Here is a 21,380-nt window from a genome sequence, read left to right as displayed (position 1 = left end):
ATGGATTATATGGAAATAATCCCTATTCAGGATCAGTGCTGTTTTGTTATTACGCATATTAGCAAGGATAATGGCAGATATCTCATAACCTTTGTGGATAAGCAGATTTCCTGTTATCCTTTAATCTTGTGTTTTTGTACTACAATAATGGCAAAGGTGAAATGAATCTCAACTGAAGTCTGAGTTTGTGAGCCACACATGAACATAACTTGTCTGATGCTACGATTAAACATGACTGCTCCTGTTGGCTGCTGTTAGCCTGTAATGCCAGGCCTGCTTTATAATGACATTCCATTAAACTGAATCACTCCTGCTCACTGGCTCCCTCCTCATAGGAGGAATGTGGGTGGTGAGTTATCAAAGTTTCATGTATCTGGTATTTATACCATCTGGGTTAAAATGCCTGCCCTGGCTGCTTTTTCTGCTCATCTTCAGCTTTAAGATTCCTGTGTGCAGTATGTCTGGGTTCAACCTGAATTATCCACAACTGGATGTTCTTTTTTTAAATAGGAAGTATGAAGGTCTCACGTTCTCATTTTTAATATCCTCGCAATATTTTTTCCACAAGTTCAGTGAAAAAAAAAGAAGTGTCAAAGTGTATCTCTGCATGTCTCTTCTTTCCACACCTTCTCAAATTCTTTATCATAGTTATAACAAATGTTTTGCATACAGAAACTGCTACCTCAAACATATCCTTAAGTTTAATGACTGGTTTTTATTTTGCAGTCACGACATGAACTAAAGAATGTGAGATCAGATGATCTTCAGGTGCTCTCACCTCAGCGCATTTGGGGCAGTCCCAGTTAGCTCTCAAAGAAAAAACTCACGAGAAGCAGCACTTGTCTGAGATGTGGTATTCATCCAGATGGGCATCTGTGAAACTACACAGTTAGTCTAGATCCTCCGTTGTGTTTAAGGCGCTTATTTTTTCTTTTTGTTTTTTTCTCGTTGACATTTCATATAGTTCCTCCCTTAATTTTAGTTTATGAGGCAGTGGAACTTGGATTTGACTTCAAGGTTTGTTGCCAGTGCAGCTGACGTGTGAAATTAAAAATATGGATGTAATCAGGAAGATTTCATCTGAATATATCTCCGAATTTCTCTGGAGAACAAAAAGAGAGTGAGTATGGGTTATCTAACTGAGCTAAGGAAAACATTTACAAGAGCTCCATTTGAAGGCTTGTGATAAGCTATGGAAGTGGCTCCATGGAAATACTGCAGGTGCTTCCTTACAGTAATCAGAGATGTTAAACTTGAGCCCGCTTATTTGCATTTGCTACTGGACTCAAGCATTACTCTAGAGTATATTCTACAGAATGCAGATTTGTGAAACTGAAGAAATGTAATCTATGCATAGACTCCGTTGCAAACAGTCTCTGGTGCTTTCCATGTGTTTCTCCTCACCGCTCTACTATGGTGAAAAACTACACAAACAGAAAACTCCAATTCCAAGAAGCTCATAAAATCTCATCTTGATTCAATCTCGTATCTCTCTTCATATGAATATGACTCACTGTTTGCATATTGGATAGACATAGATGCTGCCCTACATTCATGCATTTGAGGATTTATGATCTGTAAGCAATCAGTCTGAATTATGGAAATCAGACCCGAGTAAAAACTTTTCTTCAACTAGACAACAGCTTTTAAACATATACTCCAACACACAAACATTTTTATTAAAGTATACTGCAGCTGGTTCTATACACAGACTGACTAATACAAATTCTGGTGACAGCACCATGTAAATTCAGTTATTTATTTTAAAAAAAAAATCACATTCAAGTTCCATCCTGTACGTATTACAGGAAGGTGACTTGTCCCCTTTTTTTCTGCTTCTTACAGTTTTAACTGTTTCCTTACTCAAGATACCACGTAAAACAAATCTTGATCAACACTTCAGTGAAATGCCAACAATGACCTGACTTCCTATGACAGAAGAAGTGGCCATGGAAGGAATCTCTGAAATGAGAAAATCAGAACAAGGTCACGGGAAGATGTTGGAAAGAGGTAATGAATGTATGACCCTGGCCAGGCAATTCAGTCACATGAAGACTGGTAGAGTTGTGGCTGAAAGGGGGGAAATAACAGCACAGTTCTGGGCCGACTGCCATTTAAGACAATGGGCCTCCTCAGAAATGGCACTTCCTTGAATTGTGCACACTTTCCATATTGTAAATGAAAATACAAGCCCCTCAGTGGTGTTTTTTCCATCATGGCCAACCTACCACTGACTTCCCAGAGAGTAACAGGTGATTCATCAGAGAGAGCAACATAGGTCCTGTAGGAGTTAAAGTGAGCTGTATTTGGATTGCATACCGGTTCTCCTACAGCAGATAAATACTGTTCCTAAATGTTTGTGTACACTGATCACGCTCTGCATACTGTAGCATTTAGTGTACAGCACATGTGTAGTGTGGAATAGTGACAACACCTTTACAGTATCTTCATCAGGAGTAATTCTGCATCCACAGGTACTTGAAACCATGCTGGAAGTTACATGAGGCCAAGACAATAAATCTAAAAGATCCTTTTCACACAGAAAAAGCATCACTGTAGTTGACAATTTATGGTAAGCAGCATTAATGATGCATTTAGTGAGTCACTGTGATGATTTAACGTTTCAAAGATCAACCTGTAATTTTGAGAATGTGGCTGTACAAAGCTATTTTCACACATAAATTTCAGAAAATGTATTGTAATGCAGTTGGGATACAGCTTTAGAGCCACTCACACACACAAACTGAACGCACTGATCAATGTCTCATCTGACTGACTACACAGGACATTTGCATGCACCTTTGACAAGTGCTGAGAAACAGGAGTGTGCAAAAGTCTTGAGCCACCCATGTCTACTTTATAATGTTGAGGTCCATGCTCATGGGGAGACCAACCCATGACTGAGATATGCTTTTACTGCATTTGCAGTGTGTTAGGGATCATTGTCACACTGAAAAATGAACCTATTGTCAATCAGAGGCTTTCCAGTGAATGGTGGTGCAAACTCTGGCTGTTCTTTTCTGTGTTCATAATTCCATCAATTTTGACAAGATCCCCAACACCACTCGTTAAAATGCAGCAGTAGACATTTACAAATAGCTGTAAGCACCATCTCCTGACCTCCTCCATACGTGTCATCAATGATTTGAACCAAAAGTTTAAAATTTGGATCGACCACTCTGAAGACCTGCTGCCACCGATTTTCAGTCCAGGTCAGTCATATAGTCATACGCTATCCTTTTCTCCCTGGTTCCCAGTTCAACAACTGATGATGCCATAGCCCTGACACTACATACTGCCCTGTCACACCTGGAGAAGAGAGACACGTATGTGAGAATGCTGTTTGTAGATTACAGCTCAGCATTCAACACCATCGTTCCCTCGAAGCTGGACAGGAAACTGCAGGATCTAGGACTGAGCAGCTCCCTCTGCAGCTGGATCCTTCCTGTCTGACAGACGCCAAGTGGTCAGACTGGGCAGCATCACCCCATCCCCCATCACACTGAACACTGGTGCTCCACAGGGGTGTGTACTGAGCCCTCTCCTGTACTCACTCTACACCTACGACTGCACGGCCACTAGAAACTCCAACATCATTGTAAAGTTTGCGGACGACACTACAGTGGTGGGTCTTATCACCAAAGGTGATGAGACGGCCTACAGGGAGGAGGTCAGCGCCCTGACCCACTGGTGTCAAGACAACCATCTCACCCTCAACGTCGCAAAGACAAAGGAGTTGATAGTGGACTTCCGGAGGTGCAGAGAAGTACACACCCCCATCACCATCAACGGCGCTGCTGTGGAGAGAGTGAGCAGCTTCCACTTCCTTGGTGTACATCTGGCTGAGGATCTTACGTGGTCAGTACACACAAACAAAACAGTGAAGAAGGCGCAGCAGCGCCTCTTCTTTCTCAGGAGACTGAAAAGATTCGGCATGAGCCCCCGCATCCTCAGGACCTTCTATCACTGTGCCATTGAGAGCATCCTCACTGGATGCATCACCACCTGGTAGGTACGGCAACAGCACCGCTTCCAACCGCAAAGCTCTCCAGAGAGTAGTGCGGTGTTCTGAACGGATAATTGGAGGTGAGCTTCCCTCCCTCCAGGACATCTACAGGAAGCGGTGCCTGAGGAAAGCGGAGAGGATCATCAAGGACTCCAGTCACCCCAGCCATAAACTGTTCAGACTACTTCCATCAGGAAGGAGGTTCTGCAGCATCCGGTCCCATACCAGCAGACTGAGAGACAGCTTTTTCCATCAGGCCATCAGACTGCTGAACACGTCATAGACACCTCACCTTCACCACTGGAACTTCAACATTATGCACTCCATACTGTATATAAATGCCACTTGTTTTGCACAATATCCAACTGCCAACCTCTGTATATTTTATTTTTACTCTATTTAATTTGTAAAATATGTATACACACACACACACACACACACACACACACATATATACACACATGTAGACATACATATTTAGTATACACATTCAGTAATATGCATACACTCTTATATTGTACATATATTTATTCATATAATTCTCAGATTTAGCCATTCTTATATTTGCTCGTTCTTATGTTATTGTACTTTGCACACCTCTGTTGCTTGTGAAGCTTGCACACAAGAATTTCACTCACATGTACTGTACCAGTGTACCTGCACATGTGATGTGACAATAAAAGTGATTTGATTTGAACAATATAAGCAGATGTTTAACAAGCTATATAGCTGATTTCCAACCCCCAGACTTTAAAACTACTATAAAAGGAAGCATTTGGTGAGTAAATCTAATAAACATAACCTTAAAGATACATTTATGTCTGCTACTGGTTAATGTAACACTGAACAACACAGCCTGCTCTGCACCAGTCCAACATCACTGTCAGTGTCACCCTAACCAGTTTAGCCTTCACTAAGCTGTACCAAACTGCCTAGTACATTTTCCTGCATTCTTTAAATAACGTATAATTATTATACATCACATAGTTTCGCAAAACCTCTCACAAAAACAGAATTCAGTAACACATAGATCCAACATCTGACATAAAAGCTCTAAAAAATGGGCCATTGCATGTAGGCTTTAAAATTCCATTGTGTAAAATTTTACTTGGAGAGGAGCCCTTACCTTTGAACATTGTATCTCATCTTTAACATTAACATTTTTTTCCTCAATGTAGGCAAAACAGCAACAGTACATAGTCTAGCATACACATTGTGTGACAAGAAACAGTTTGTGTTTTTTGATATTTGTTATCTGCCACTTAAAAATACTTTACTCCATTTATGCATGCTGTTCTTCTGTGCCGCTAGATGGCTGAAGTACTGCAACTTTCTATACTACGAATGCATCACAGTGATAACAAATGATGTTATTATATTCTCATTACTGAGCAAGCGTCTCCATGCCAACACTGGAAGAAACACCAGGCAGCAGCACATTAAAATGAACTAATTTGACAGTACCCTGCCTTTCTGATTTAATTGCTGGTTAATTGAAGGTGTCACAATGTCATTCCAGATAGTTTCAGCCCACTTTAATCCCTGGTGCTGAGGTCCCTTCCATGACAAGATAAGTATAATGTAAAAACCTCTGGGTATTGCAGCCTGGATACTTTGGTTAAACTGCTTTTTTTCCTATAACAGTAGGAGGTGAACAAACAAAGCACGTCTGAGATTCAGTGTAAGGTATGAAGTCACTCCAAACGAGAGTTTCTGGAGATATTTTTATCTCCTAAAAGCTTAATGCCTCTGACAACCAGTCAAGCTGCAGTTCATTTGTGTAAACACTTTATTACTGTATCCTTTGAGACATCTGTGGGATTTTCATTTCTCATAAACTATTGAAATAACTTCAAGTTGCCTCAAGATTCCTTGTATCCAAGGAAGCATTGTATTAAATGTGACAAAACCTCCTTCAAGGTGCTCCTGAGACACTGTGATCAAGAGCATGTAACAGATGGATAATCTGAAAAGAGCCACATTAAAGTCTAAACTCCGTAACAACAAAGTGCTCTTCAATTGTTGTCATCCAATAGTTTTGTAATCCAAGGTCATCCAAATAGAAGAAACAGCAGAACAATCAAAGGCTAAAGCTGTAACTATATTTGTAGAGATCCTATTAAGACCTTGAAAGGCAGGAATTTAACCATTTCAGCATTTTGTTGTATGTGAGAGAAGTAATTTTAGAAAAACCTGTTTTTAATACCACAAATAAACTAATAAGGAGCTATTTGCAACACCTTGTTGCCTTGATATAAGTATGAAAATACTATGATATAACCTTGCTGGCTGACAATAAAACAAGACAGTATATGCCATTTGTAGACAGAGATGGAGGAATTTACTTTTAATGTCTCATTGAAAGCACAAATTTAATTCATCAAAACTTCAAATTTAGCTACAGACTGCAAGTTTGATATTACATTGATTATTTACTTTCAACCAGCCTCAAATCTGGCTAACACTGACAGTAACATTGCTGCATGGAAAGGGAATGTCAGTAGTTTTTATATAAAGTAGTAAAAAGGTGGCAAAAAACAACAACAAAACAAACAAAAACCCAGCAATAGGTTAGTGGTCACGGGTTTAACAAGAAAGAAATCTCATCTGTAAATAATAACAGTGCAAGAAAAGCAAACAAGAAATTTAAGGCTGGAAAAAAGTGGAAACCCCCTTTTTTAAAACTATCTGAGACTACATGATATATCAGTGCTGCGATCTTTCTGGACTTACAATAAGTACCTGAATTCAAACGGTTTCACTGTTACAGTAGATCTCCATACTACAGAGATCAGGCACTATTTCTGTTAAAAGAACCATAACAGACTATTGTAGCTGTACCAGTGTTCTCTCTGTACGATTCCTGGTTTTGCAAGTGATCATGAAGAAGATGAAGGACTTGTCTTGGCCCTTTAAGCCATGATTTTCTTCTTGCACTCCACAGAGCAGAACAGGAAGTTCTTCACTGCCATGAAGCGCTGGCCAATCAGGCATTTGGAGCAGCCGGAGCACTTGAAGCACTGTGGCTCGGCATGCCAGTGATAATCACCATAGGAAACCCTCTGGGCCTCAGGCTCCACTGCATTCTGGCAGGATGAGCATTTCTGGCAAGAGGTAGGAAATAATGATGTCAAGTTTTTTTTAAGTTAAGTTTCAGATATCTAGGTTTTCCACAATTCATTTTAAAATTATTATTCAAACTCTTCAAGTTTCTATATTATTTCTATGTAGTTTCTTCCTCTAACAGCTTTAGCCTCCACTGCAGTCAAACTATGTATGTATGTGGTTTAAACTATAAGGTGTCCTCATGGTGCCTAATTAATACCTGACACGTTGAAATATGTTTAGTTTAAAAACTTTTAAAAAATGCTTGGCAGCACAGTGTAATTACTATCTCAAACAAAAAAGAGATTCCTCACCTCTTACAAGCAAAGGCAAGTATTTGGTTATATGACAACATAAGCTTTGCTGTGGATTATGTTGGAAAAAAACACAGTAAACACACACCGAGCGCTTCACATTCTTGGCTTAGGGTGGCCAGCATATATTCCCCTATCAATTTTTCACAAAGTTTGACTTGGGTGAGACGATTTTGCACGAAGCCCTAAGAATCCCTAAGTAATTTGCTTTGGTAACAAGTAAAATGCTATAATTATTGTTGGTATGTTATAATGGCCTCCAAAAGAAAGTGATCAGAGTGAAATGTGACAATCTTCTATTTTTAACATTTGCTTTTTAGATCAAACCATAACATTCCACTGTGGCATCCAATGTAAGATGTTGTTGTTCTTGTTAGAGCTCATTAGGGTGTTTAAGGCCAAAAATATGCACTCAAGAATCTGAATTTTGGCATGGCTACAGCTCCCTGCTAACAAATCCTTCAAGTTCAATTGCACTAATCAGCCAAAACAATATGACCTTCTACCTGGTGTGCTCATTTGTGTGCAACAAAACAGCTCACTGCTCTAGAACTTCAAAGGTACACCAAGACATCAGCACCATAATTATTCTTATAGTATTGTATATAATGAGCTGTAGCCTCTGCATATCAGACTTGCTGACTAGTGGCCATATTCAAAATGTTGATTACGCAAACAGACTACCCACTTATGTTCTACTGTATCCCAGACCATCACATGCATCTCTGAGAGGTCATACTGTTATGGATCATTGGTGTATTTAAACCAATGAGCCAATTAAAGAAAGAAACCCAGAGCAACAAAGACTTACCACAGCATAGTTCTTCATGTAGCAGGGCTTGCAGACAGGCTTGTCATTCTCCATAACATACGTCTCTCCAGCCAGAATGCAGTCACATTCAAAACAGCAGAAATGCTTCAGATGCCAGTTCTGGCCCTCAGCCTGAGTGTACTCGTTACTGAAGATCAGCTGTAAACAGACATGCATCAGAATGTAGCATCAACGATGCTAACAAACTCTCAGCTATGAATGGTCACACAGATGTGTATGTAATGCAATTTTTTTTAACCAAAATCAAAAGAGAAGCAAATGATCATATCCTCATCTCACCTCATCACAGCCTCCACATCGTGGCTTCTCGCTGTCTCCATAGTGCCGTCCACAGTACATCTTGCCTTTCTTCCAGAAGTAGATCATGTCCACCAGCAGTTCGTTACAGGTACAGCAGACGAAGCATGCTGGGTGCCACATCTTGTCATAACCGGCCCGCTCAGCATAGACAGCTGGCTCACCCTTACGCATGGGCTGCTGGCACTGATGGCATGACTTTAAGGGAAAGTACACTACATTGGTACGGCTGTATAGTTCATTATGAAAATATATTCTATTGATATTTTATTATATAGGAGGAAAAAAAATCAGAATAGTTTGTTGCATCCTGTCCTGAATAGCTTTTATTACAACCCATTTGATTTGATCAAACTATCACTGCACAGTATTTCATAACAAGTTTCCATCAATGGTAACTTTGCTCTTTGAATGTTGTTGGGTTTGTTTTTATTTTACATGAATTGTAGTAAAATTGAAAGCAGGGTGAAATAAAAATCCACAAAAAGAATTAACTGCACATGGTAATGATGAGAAAAACTTGAGCCGTGACTCATGCAGTACTGCATTAAATAAGAACCCAGCATCCTCAAATGGGATGGTTGGTCTATGGCTCCACCTAGTGTTAAGTTTGGAAATGACTGAAAACTAATAAATAAACCATGTCATACAAAAGTTGCAGTTAATAAATTTGAACTTAGTCAAATGTATTAACTTGAACTATGGCTATTTACATATTCTATTAAAAATCTATTTTTCATATATTACCAGCAATTCATCACATCTTTAAAGAAACATTTTGTGCATGATTTCTAAGCTGAAGACATCAAAGGGTTTCCAGATGAATGGGATGAGCAGAAAGGGAAGGAAATGTGAAATTATTGAAACATTATATTATAAAGGTGTGTATATAGGTGATTTGTATTGCAGTGTGGAGTGGGTGCAACTCTTATGAGATGTGAAGGTCACAAGTAGACGCTATGTAATTTCAAGGGTTTATATAAGTGTTGACCGGGCTTCCTGATGAGCCCTAGGGCAACTGTAAGAGGAGTGTGGCTGACCAAAGGAAAAATATATTATGAAACTAAGTTTGACTTACACACAGGAAATAAACTAGAAAACCACTAAATGAAACTACAACATGTGTAATTCCCCCATTTGAGGGTACGCTAGAAGATAGGAAGGGAACAGGTATTCTGACCATGTTTTATTTTATTCATGATATTATAATAATTTTTTTTTTTTTTTTTTTTTTTAAATAAAGTTCCTCTTAAAATTATTGTCTCCATCTATTAACTAGATGTCAAACATATTATTGTGTTCTTGGAATTTGTTCTATTGGTAAAGACTTTCATCTTGTAATATGCAAAACTGTGAGTGAGGATTTTTTTCTTTGCTTTGTATGTTTTCCTCCCATCTGTTATAGTGTGACATGTCATGTGTTTACCATATACATTTTTATTTAATGTAACTTTAGTGCAGATGGTCAGTGAACTGAGGGGGGAAAAAACTTACAAAGTTCTGTTGTGGTAGTCCAGCTTGCTGAGCTCCAGGGACACTCATGGCTCCAGCGGTGGCAGTAGTACCCATGGCTCCTCCAGCTGGTCCAAAGCCTGCAGATGGTCCAACGCCAGGCCCTGAAAGTGGTCCACCACCAGCTCCAGCTCCACCAGCTGCAGGTCCAAAACCACCACCAGCTCCACCAGCTGCAGGTCCAAAACCACCACCAGCTCCAACTCCACCAGCTGCAGATCCAAAACCACCACCAGCTCCAACTCCACCAGCTGCAGGTCCAAAACCACCACCAGCTCCAGCCCCAACACCAGGTCCTGCAGCTCCAGGCCCTGAACCAAATCCAACTCCAGCAACCCCAGCCTCTGGTTTATAGCCAGCACCTCCACCTCCACCAATACTCCCAGCAGCAGCACCACCTCTAGGTCCAAACTCAGCCCCTCCTGCACTAGGTGCCCCTCCAACCCCAACACCAGATCCACCCAGCCCTCCTGCCTGAACCAGAGCCATCTCTTCAGGCAGCATGACATCTCCAACCCCCAGGGCTTCATCCTTGTACTTGCGAACGTATTGCTGCATCAGCTTGACCTCAGCAGGGCTCAGCTCATGACACCTGGACGGGTCCTGGTCGTGTTCAGGTAGCTGTCGGGCCATCTGCTGCCGACGGTAAGCAGCTCCCTCTGTACCAACCACTGGGCGTTTCTCTGGTGGGAGCAACTCAATATAACGCACAGCCTACAGAGAGACAGACAATAAAAGAGTCACCTCAGAGGGAATGTAGAAAAATGTGAAGGACAACCAGAAGAAGACCAGAGAGACAGATTAGATATAGACTAACCAGAAAGAAAGTGAAGCTTTGTTTTTTAGTGAAAAGACAAGGAATACATGGGACAGATACAAAAACAGACTAAACAAAAGACGAGAAAGTTGAGTTAATGTCAAACATAAGATTAATGTGGTGGTGAGAGATGTTGGCATTAAAAAAGACATCCTCTTTACTGTAATCACCAGTGCTTCAAAAGTCCCCGCCACACATTTAAGACAACTGAATAAAACAACATTTTGTAACATATTTCTGAAAAAACAAATTGCTACTGAGAAGAAACAGACCTTTTAAACAAAAAAAAGACCTAAACAAAAACAAACAAACAAAAAACTGTTGATTCAGTGACATCAAATGTGCAGACCTTCTGTTCTGCAGTAGCTAGCCAAGGGTTTTCTAATACCTTGAACTTTAGGAGGCATAAACAAACAAAAATGATTCGGCTAATCTCCCCTTCAAGGTCGTCTTTCTCTGTGCACCTGAACAATGCCAGGAAGTCTAATTCTAACCATCTACACTCCTCCAGTGTGTTAAAATGGTAACATCTTGCCTTAAATTTCACTTTGGAGACAAGCACAAGGTTACAGGAAAGTATCATAAAGGAAGAGGCAAGTTATTTTTTAGTTGACTACAACTACATCGATCTATGGTTCATGTGTTTTTGCCTATTACCAAATCTTAAATGATGCAATACCACCAATACTTCCTGATCAAGGCAGGAATATTATCTATTAATATGTTAATTTTTTATACCAATGAATCCTTTACCATATGATAATGCTTAAATGCTTTTTGGGGGTTTTATGAGGGTGGGGAATGAAAAAACAAAAAAACCCAACTCAATTTCTAACTAATATGAACTCTTACCAGGTACTTGTTAGCCACTGGTGGTGCCCACTCATAGGTGACAGTCTTCATTGGTACATCTTTAGGAACTGGCACTACGTTGGCTGATGTGGCACTGACAGTGACTGGCACTTTGCTAGCCCTGACTGGTGTGGCACTGGCTGGTACAGGCTGAACCCGAGCCTGACCCTGAACCCCAATGCCTGTCGAACCTGCAGAGGCTCCAGCTGAGGGTACAGAACCAGCTGTGGCAGACGGGGACACAGAACCAGCTGTGGCAGACGGGGACACAGAACCAGCTGTGGCAGATGGGGATACAGGACCAGCTGTGGCAGACGGGGACACAGAGCCGGCTCTGGCAGAAGGGGGCACAACAGTAGAGGTCGCACTGGGTGGTACCGTGTAAGCAGTGGCAGGGCTAGGCAAAGTGATGGTCACCATGTTGCCCTGGTAGCTGGGGATCCCATCCGTCTTCAGCTTGGCGATGAGGCCGGTGTACTTGGTGTCCTCAAACAGCTTGCCTACCTTCTTGTTCTCCTCCGAGTTCATCGCCACATCATGCTCTGTGAGGCCACATTTGCAGTTTCGGCATATCTTTCTGCAAAGAAGAATTTAACAAAATGTTCAGGACTTTGACTTTTTAAACCTTGATACTAATAAATTACCATTGCTTTATTCAAACTGAACAAGCAATGTCTCAGTTTTTTTTTACTACATATTCTTCTTTATAGCTGGTATATTTGATAAATTTGAATAAATCCTCACTTCATTCACCTCCCTCTATTTTTAGAATATTAAATAAAAACTCCTATGCCATTATACCAACACAATAAGTTCTGTGTTAAAACTGAACTACCGGCATTTTTATCAAGCCTCAACACATCTTTTGATATAACTATGACATAATTTGTAACTAGAAGGCATGCTCCAGCCCAAACAGGCCTTCAGAATTTCAGTGGAATAGGCAATACTTTCAGTCGAATAAAGCCAGTTTAATGTGTAATAATGACAGCCTTTATATTAAGATGTCATTGGGCCACTTTTAAATGGCAGACGGCTTTGTCTTTTCCAAGCACTTATTTTGTTCATAGGCAACCAGATGAAAACTCTGTAACACAGAAATAGAAAAATATCTTCTCTTTTCTTTATGTTTTTTTAACTTCATTTTAAAACTGATGAAGAAAAAAGGAGCTTCTCAACTTTGGGATAAATAACATATTTTAAAGAAAATGAAAGGTATTTTCATCAGTGTTGCAAAAAAAAAAAAAAAAAAGTGTATTATTATACAGCAGTCCTCTGACACACAAAGTGAAATGACTTACAATCGAGTTTTGTTTTGTTTAGATTATGTTTACCTAGCTTGATTGTTTAAGACCCATTAACTTTATATTTACAAAAACACTGTATAACTATAATAAATTATTATGACAGGCTCTACAATCAAAACTCTAACTTGTGGCTTTAGAGGGCAGGTGACAACCTTTAATTATAGCGTCTTCATAGAATTATGATAAAAACTTTGCCTGAAAATTCAGCCCCGGCCGCATTACACTAAATTCTATTCTCAAGAACAGCATGTTCCCATTAGGCCGATGGCTCCTGCTGCTATAGGAATCCTTTTAATTAAGCAAGCTGGGAAGTTGGCAGACTGAGTCAATGAGTGAAATGTTGTTGTCATGCAGAATAAGCATGCCTTTTTAAATGACTGCTCTGATTCATAATGGTATTCAACATTACTGAGTTGAGTTTTAAAATATATAGTGATATATTTCTACATTAGCTACAGGAAGAAAGTAAATATTTTATATAAATATAGCTTAATATTGCATCAAAATTTTTGTAAAGAGTCTGCATTTCTCCTCTTACTACAATTACCATCTCATGCAGTTCCCTCTCTATTTACTGCCCTCCTGCACCGCAAGCTCAACAATAAACTAAGCTTCAAAGTTAAACTCTGAGTAAATATTATAATTACAAGTATGGCAACAGCTGACAAACAGTATGTCATTTCTACTGTATAAGTCAAACAAAGAAAGAAACTGCTCATTTCCAAAGCCACCAATCTCATCTGACTAAAACAGATTCTACATTACAAAGAATAGTTTCTGGAGTTTTTGGTGTGCCGATGTGTTTTAACGTGTTAGTTTGGATCTGAGAGAATTTAATAAATGCCAAAGTAAAACAACAACAAAAATAATCAGCAAGTTCTTTGTTGTTATGAGGTAAAAGTGTTTTATCAAAGAACTTTGGTAGCTTTTACAAGAGCAATGCTGCTTTCATTGTTTTCCAACAGCACATAAAGCACTGAAAATGTTGCAAACATGGGATACAGCTAAAGCAGTAATTATTTCTTGTAAATGACTAAAGTGCTGACCATGACCACACCAGCGCTTATCTTCAGCGCAGGCTCTTACTCCTGTCTGTTAGCAGGCGTGTCACCTACCATCCACTATAAATAATACGCTGCCTGCAGTTCTCAAGGGTGAACAACTCCATTTCAAAGGAAATATATTATCCTTCAATGCAAGAAAAGCGTTTCAGAAATCAAACACATTAGTGTTTATCAGAATTATTATTATCAGAAAGAATAATTATCAGAAAGAGATATACTCCTGCCAAGTTTCCTGAAAATGGCAGCCTACTGCCTAAGACATCTTACCCATTGCATGAAAATAAGGAGGTATATTTTGTTTATTATCATTCAGCCCAAAAACCACTAAAATATGGTGTTTGTTGACTGAACCTTACTAAACACTATTTTTTGTTTGTTTATTTTTGTTAAACTAAAGTTGTACTGAAGAGTTCACAGCTTTGCTCAAGACAACAGTGACTCACTATTTAATCAGCAGTTTGGACACAGGAAGCAAAGAAAAGGAAACTTGTGAAACTGTGATGATGTGCAGAGGAACTGTTCAAACCTCCAGAAATGCAGCTCAAAGCCCTCACACTTGTCCTTGCATTTCAAACAGGCAGCTCCAGCACCAAACTCATGGCCAAGCGTCACCTGTAAATAAAGCACACAAAGGAAATGACACGTACTGTCAGTCTTTTGTTTTCTATTGAGCAGAACACCGTATTTAAATGAGGGAAAACGTTTATGATGATACTTGTGGGAGAAGAATCAGAATAAGCTTCACTGGCCGAGTATATGTACACATACAAGGAATTGGGCCCTGTTTATGTATTTATCTATTATGTAATTAACAGGACAGACAAACAGACAATAGCAACATGACAGAGACAATAACATGTTTAACATATTTATATTTGCATTGTTGCAAAGAGATCAGAGTGCAACGATGTTGGAACAATTCTGGATTTGTCTTGAAATCCTGAATGGAGAGAAAATCTGCACCAATCTTTTTTTTTTCTGCAGTCCCAACTGTCCGTTTGATGATTGATGTGCAAAGAACAGACTTAAGTATTGCAGAGTACATTTTTGATCAACAGTGCGTGAGGCAGATTGAACTTCCTGAACTAACACAGGAAGGACATCCTCTGTTGGGCCTTTTGATCATTTTGTCTATGTTGGACGCCCACTTCAGGTCTTGGAAGATTGTAGATCCCACTGCAGAGGGATTCCTACTGAAGACAGAGCAGGAGCAGCTTAAATGAGATTTACGTTTTGCTACTTTGTAGTACCACCATAAATCATGTTGGAACAACTTAAATTGGGCTTTTTAAAATCTCCCAGGGGAATTAAGTCTCACTCTGGAAATTGTTGCAAGTTTCACTTTTAAACAGCGGTCACTGTCTGTCTGCATTCCTCAGCAGAGAATGTCTTTTTGGGTCAAAAACATCTCTTGACAGCAGGGTGCCTGATGGGATCCCACCAGCCTCTTAGTGTTATTGAATAGTTGCCTATATATGGTCACAAACCATCCTAATGGCTTAATGTGTACATGAGTGAGAAATGCAGACAGACAGTGGCTCCTGTTTAAAAGTGAAGCTTTGATGCCAGACTTTTAACATTCACCACAATTTCCAGAATGAGACGTTTGTCCTCTGGGAGATGTTAAGAAGCCCAATTATAAGTTGTTCCAGCATGGTCCTAGAAAGTACCAAACACATGAGTAAATCTTAGTTAAACTGTAAGATGTACTCGCCTCCTGTGTCTTTTGCAATGAGCAGCTTAAACAGAACTTTAGGAGCAGCCTGGAGTAGCCTGTCACAGGGAACTAGGGAAGATGAGAGTTTCTGTGTAATTAAGCATGATTCTTTTGGGGTAGGACTGTGTATGATTTTACTTGCATTTTAATACTGATGCAGAAATATTTGTGGAAGGCAGCGTTGTCTAAATAAAAAGTTTAACCTGAATTATGAAAAAGTAAACAAGATTACAAAGGTGTGTAGGCATCCATTGCTAACTTCCAGTCCTTGATTCTCAGGGGGTTTCAGATGGTACTACAAAGATGTTCAGGCTCTTGCAGAAAGTACTTGAACTTTGAGACAAAAGAACAAATTATTTAAAATGTCATTTTACACTACCAACTAAAACATCATTTTCAACTTTGCAAATGCAAACGTTTATTGGTATGCTTTAAGGGTGGACAGGCTAAGTGGTTGAAGCCTAAATATTTATCTCAAGCATAGGGAGGACGACTGTTTTTGGCAGAGCTCATTCAGCATGTATGCATGCTTCCCTGGAAGGCAGCTGCACCATCTGGATTTCACACTTCAAGTTAATCAATGACTTTGTTTCATGACTAAGCCTGTGGGGTGATTAATTTTGGTGACAACACTTTTGCTACAAGCCAGTTTAGACACAAAGTCTATGATTCAGGTCCAGTGACTCATAGTTCATGAGTCACTTTACTGGAGAAGGGCAGAGCTGCAGGCCAGTGGCAAGGAAGTAGTCGCTTTGGCTGGAGCTGACCAGCTACTTTCAGACGCTGGACACAGTTTCTGTAACATCATGAAGATGATGTAAAATATGTAAAACACATATTTTTAAAAAGAATGTTCAATTACTTACATGTATACATCTTGTTTCTAATGCTTTAAATAACAGACGGCGTCAAGGAAGTTTCAGTCAAACCACCCTTAAATTTATGAACAACTTTTTCTATTTTTAAGGCAAACTTTCCTCTGTAAAGGTGGAATACGGTCATAAAAAATATTACTATTTTTCAGTTCACTTACTGTTGTTTTAGACAAAGATTTAATTGGTTTCATGATTCACTGGCTTGAACTGAAATTCAGTTCATAACACTGTAATCACTGCAGGATTTAAACAAATAGAGAAATCCTTTGGTGTGGTTCTATTTCTACCACAAAGTCATATGAAAGCTTTAATGATGGTTTAGGTGTTTAGGTAAGAAATAAACCTAGCCAGACCTCCACAGACTTCTAAGAGTCAGCAGAATGGCAGTGCTGTACGCCGTGACCCTATAGTCACAGCCTATTACGTCAGACGTTCTGTTAAGTAGAATGCAGCACCTTAATTGAGTATAATAGCACCTAAACACAATGGTAACGTTTCCTGAACAAGCGCAACACAGATCACAGCAGCATCTCTGTGAACTTGCAGCCTCTAGCAGACAGAAATCCTGCAGCTGTGGCAGGCTGATCTCCCCCAGGGATTACAGGCAGATGTCAGACTGTCTGTCTGGGTTATCCAGCTGCTCAGACCTATTTAAGCAGAGGATTCCTTCGTCTTCACTGAAACAGTTTGTCCCTGTAAAATTCTCACTCTTAGTCAATTTTTCAGAGTGAAGCTGAAAGCTCTGAAATTTAATGCAGGAAAAATGTAAACCATATTTTTACAAGTGGCTGAAGACATTAAATTGCAGCTTAATAACTTATACAAAACAAACCACCAGTCTGTGTAACCACCTTCACTGCTACCAAATCTCTGCAGGCCTGTGCAAAGATCCCCCAAAGCTCAAGTTAACTTAGTAGCATAAATTAACAGTACAGTACCAATGTTTTTGCACCATGCCACCAAAACACAATCCTTGTTTGTGTACAAACTTGTCAATAACCATAATAAATAACAACAATAATAATAATCCATATAGTTTGATTTTGATAACCACAAAAGCTTTAACAGATGTTAAAATGCATTTTTCTTTTCCGTCTTTTCTGTCTAAACTACTTAAGAGGTTATAATAGCTTCTATGGAAAATGCTGACTGGTTGATATTCATGTGTATTCACTACATAAACCTGGATTCCTCGAACAGAATTATTTATACAGATTATCTATGGACCATAAGTAAACTAAGGAGAAGGGGTGCATAAGAGGAATCTAGTGAATGCCAACAACGAGTATCTACAGTGATCCATGATGATGAATGAATGACTATTAACTAGACAAAGCGTGTACTGTAAAAGGGTTTCCTGCCTGTCCTGACTCTTAACTTTTGTCTTCTCCCTTGGATGGCCAAACTCTATTTAAAAAACATTAGATTTTGATGCATCTGGCTTAGAGTCTCAAGTGCATTATGAGTGACATGAGCCTTAATATTCTTGAAACCCTGCTGACAGTTCAACACTCAATTCGGCAGCTGTAACGGCAACATTTACTTATGGACAAATTAACTATCACAGCTGGTTTGCATTTTACTGTCATAGTGATTTGTTCCACTTAATAGAGAGCCGAGGACGCTGAGCACCGCGGATTAATACAGTATCAAAACCCTGAACAAGGAGGACGACTTTGTACGTAAAATGGGTCCGTTAATGGGTCAAGCTGTTCCGCTATTAAGTTACAGAGGTTGGGGGTTTGGTTGATACACAGAGTGAGACTTTGTCACATTTCAAACGCAGTTTCTTACATCGGAACTTATTCTGAAAGGGAAGTAACTAAAAAGGGCGCGACCTATGTTTTCCAAGTTTGTAAACCGATCGACGTGAGTTTGTTCCAGCAATATCAACTACCCAAGGATGTGAAATAAGCGTATTTAAGCGAACTAAGTAGATTTTAATAGAAAAAAAAATACATAAATAAGGACCATTAATATCTCGAAATTAAAACCGAAACTTAAACTGTAAAATAACCTACAGTACTGTAACTTTTCTGCCACCTGTCCCTTTCTCTGCACACCTTAAGGGCGTTCCCCGAACTGTGCGAGATATCCACGAAGAACATGGGGGCAAAGCTTACCTTCTTTAGCTCCCTCTCTATTTCCATTTTTGTGTTCAACGTTTTCTCTTTCCAGACGTGCTTCTCGAAAAAAACAACAACTGTCAAATCCAAACACAGACAACAGGGAGAATGTGCCGGAAAAATGTAAAACAAATCCTGCTGCCCTCACTGATTTCCCTTTGGGGGTCCTGCTTCTACTCCGCACAGGTGATAACTTCGCCGGAATCAAGTCGATAGTTTCCGTTTGGGCATTTCAAAATAAAACATGTACGTTGCCCACAAATGAGTCGGGTCTTATTTGTGTCGGTATGATGAAGTATTTAAATACTTGTGCATGTATTTTCAAAATCTATGTGATAAATTACAAATTGACTTTTTGTTTTAAACTCTAGGGGAGCCTCTAGGATTTTTTCATAGGGGTGGCCACTAAAAATACTGCAGTGGCACACGCCAGAGTGAAGGGGGCGATAAAATCACGAGGGACATACAAAATGACACAATATGAATGATAAAAATTGTATATGCAGGAATTAATAAGAAGTGAATGTTTCAGCTCATCGTAGAGTGTCTTCCTCTCTCTTGCGCTCATGTTTATTAAATTTATTACCTAATTTTGGGGCGTGGCCAGTGCTGGTCTGAAGTAAGCAATGTCGTCCATTCACTAGTTTTCCATGTGAAAATATTAAGATGTGATCTGAAATTTTAAAATTAGCCTGGGGATCTGTGTTTTTAGACAAACAAATCAAACTGTCACTGCGCTCAACTGCTGAAGTGACAGTTCCATCTTAATGAATTAATGACACGTTCAGATAATTATTTAACAATGTATATATTAATTTCATTCTGGCACTCCAAAGCAACAAAGAAGTAAAACCAAAAAAAAGCGGTCTCAGAAAGGACTTTAAAAGGAAAACACAACAAAAATATTTACTTTTAAAGATTGATGAGGCTGCTTCATCACAGAACCTAAGATAGTGAAAATTATGTATTGGACAAATAATAATTGGTTCTGTTGACTATAGCTATTTTGGCATGAAATAGTAAACATGGGCACAGTAATCACATTAATTAACCAAAACAGTATTTATTGTAAACACCTGTAAACACTTGGGTATGCTTATTATTCGTCAAAATCACTATGTCTATCAATTTATAATCCTCAAAGACATATAAAAGATACACTGTGATGGAAAGACCTGCTTTAACTATCTTACTTGGAGCCTGGTGTTAACTAGTCACGACACTGCAGTTATTTAATCTTTTCCAACAATTTGGGCTCGTCTGGCGCTTTTACTGTGAACAAAACACTTTCATTACTTCCGGACTTGCCTCGTCTCTTCTTTCTTTCCTTTCTAGCTTGACTTTACTTTCACTCAGGAGGTCCCGTACACTTTTCATTGATGTTTGAACAGGGCGGGACTTCCGTTTTGACAGATTTTCCGTCTTAACCAATAAGAGTACAAAAAAGAGGCACTGGAGGACAGGGTAGCCAACCAGGAAACAACAGGGGCGTGTCTTTACCTAACAAAGGATGTGAGTGTATTTGACACATTCAACCTGCTGCAGTTGCGGTTTTTCCTTCGAACCTTTTCCCCCTCCTCCGACCCTCATCTTTATGTGTAAATACATTCTAAATTATTAAAATATCTAATTATACACTGATAACGGTGTGGCAATTTGTTTGTGACAAGAGAAGACAAGACAAGAAAATTCATTTTTAGTCACATATAGCAACTGAAATAATCTTAGGACTCGTTGTCCGCAGACTTACAGCTGGTCCGTGTTGTGAACTAATGTTTGTGGTTTGAACCGAAACAGCTGCAGTTTTGACTCAGTGACAGGAAACAATAGTCGTTATCAACTTCCTGTGTGTTGGTTTAGTGGAAGCAGCACTGTCACACCCGGTGTTAGTTGATCTGTCGTGTTAACTGTTAAAGAACCGCGTTTTGATGCAGCTTTTTCGCCGATGCTCTCATTCACTGTGATGTCTGATCTATGCTTTCTGGTATGCATGTAAACTCTCAGGCAACTGTTTTAGTGGATGTCGTCATTCAATCGCTGCATCCAAACCCTAATAAAATCGCATCATGTCCGAAGACATGCTGTTAAATGTGTGACTCCAAGATGGGAAGTGGGTAGGGATGGGTACCGGTATCCGGTGCCATGATGGCACCGGTTCTGACATAAACGGTAGTAACCAGACCGAAAAGCAGCGCACATTTCGGTGCTTTTTTTTCCTGAGATGTCATACACTTTGAATTCTAGCCAATCATTTTACGTTTCCGAGGATAGTAGGCGGGTCCAGGTACGTACGTTCTTTTAGAGCAGAGCTACAGATTAAAAATGCCCAAAGCTAAGCAGTCAAAAGTCTGGCTGTACTTCACAGCAAAATATGCAAACTCAGCAGCCTGCAACAAGTGCTTTAAGGTGATACTGTGATACTGTCAAAGGAGGTAACACCTCGAATCCGATGAAACACCTGGCGACGCATAGCGTTTTTTTTAAAAGCCGAAAACATGCGCCGTATTTGATAGTTTGCTGCGAGACCTCACACCGAGCACATCTACTGCGGGTGTG

At 39.6% G+C, this 21,380-nt stretch overlaps 2 protein-coding genes across 2 annotated transcripts in view; one reads left to right on the top strand and one right to left on the bottom strand.

Annotated features, from left to right (window-relative positions):
- Positions 1 to 6,324: 6,324 nt before the first annotated feature.
- On the bottom strand, positions 6,325 to 19,038 carry tes (testis derived transcript (3 LIM domains)). Its single transcript, XM_084934255.1, has 7 exons — positions 18,822 to 19,038; positions 14,633 to 14,718; positions 11,736 to 12,312; positions 10,049 to 10,780; positions 8,537 to 8,752; positions 8,237 to 8,395; positions 6,325 to 7,110 (listed from the first exon to the last, which is right to left on the bottom strand). The coding sequence occupies exons 1-7, from the start codon at positions 18,846 to 18,848 to the stop codon at positions 6,919 to 6,921; spliced, it is 1,989 nt and encodes a 662-aa protein (XP_084790381.1). The 5' UTR covers positions 18,849 to 19,038; the 3' UTR covers positions 6,325 to 6,918.
- A 1,641-nt stretch (positions 19,039 to 20,679) lies between these two features.
- The window catches only part of LOC146383093 (carboxypeptidase A1-like), a 21,468-nt gene continuing 20,767 nt past the window's right edge, over positions 20,680 to 21,380 (top strand). The window contains exon 1 of the mRNA XM_084934253.1: positions 20,680 to 21,380. This exon is cut by the window's right edge and continues 131 nt beyond it. The gene's annotated coding sequence lies outside the window, so the exon portion shown is untranslated.

The sequence above is a fragment of the Perissodus microlepis genome, chromosome 7 (assembly GCF_051167445.1).
Source record: "Perissodus microlepis isolate ML-2025 ecotype Zambia chromosome 7, ASM5116744v1, whole genome shotgun sequence".
Lineage (NCBI taxonomy): Eukaryota > Metazoa > Chordata > Actinopteri > Cichliformes > Cichlidae > Perissodus > Perissodus microlepis.
Note: the sequence above shows the minus strand (reverse complement) of the source record. Positions and strands in the feature narration are given on the sequence as shown.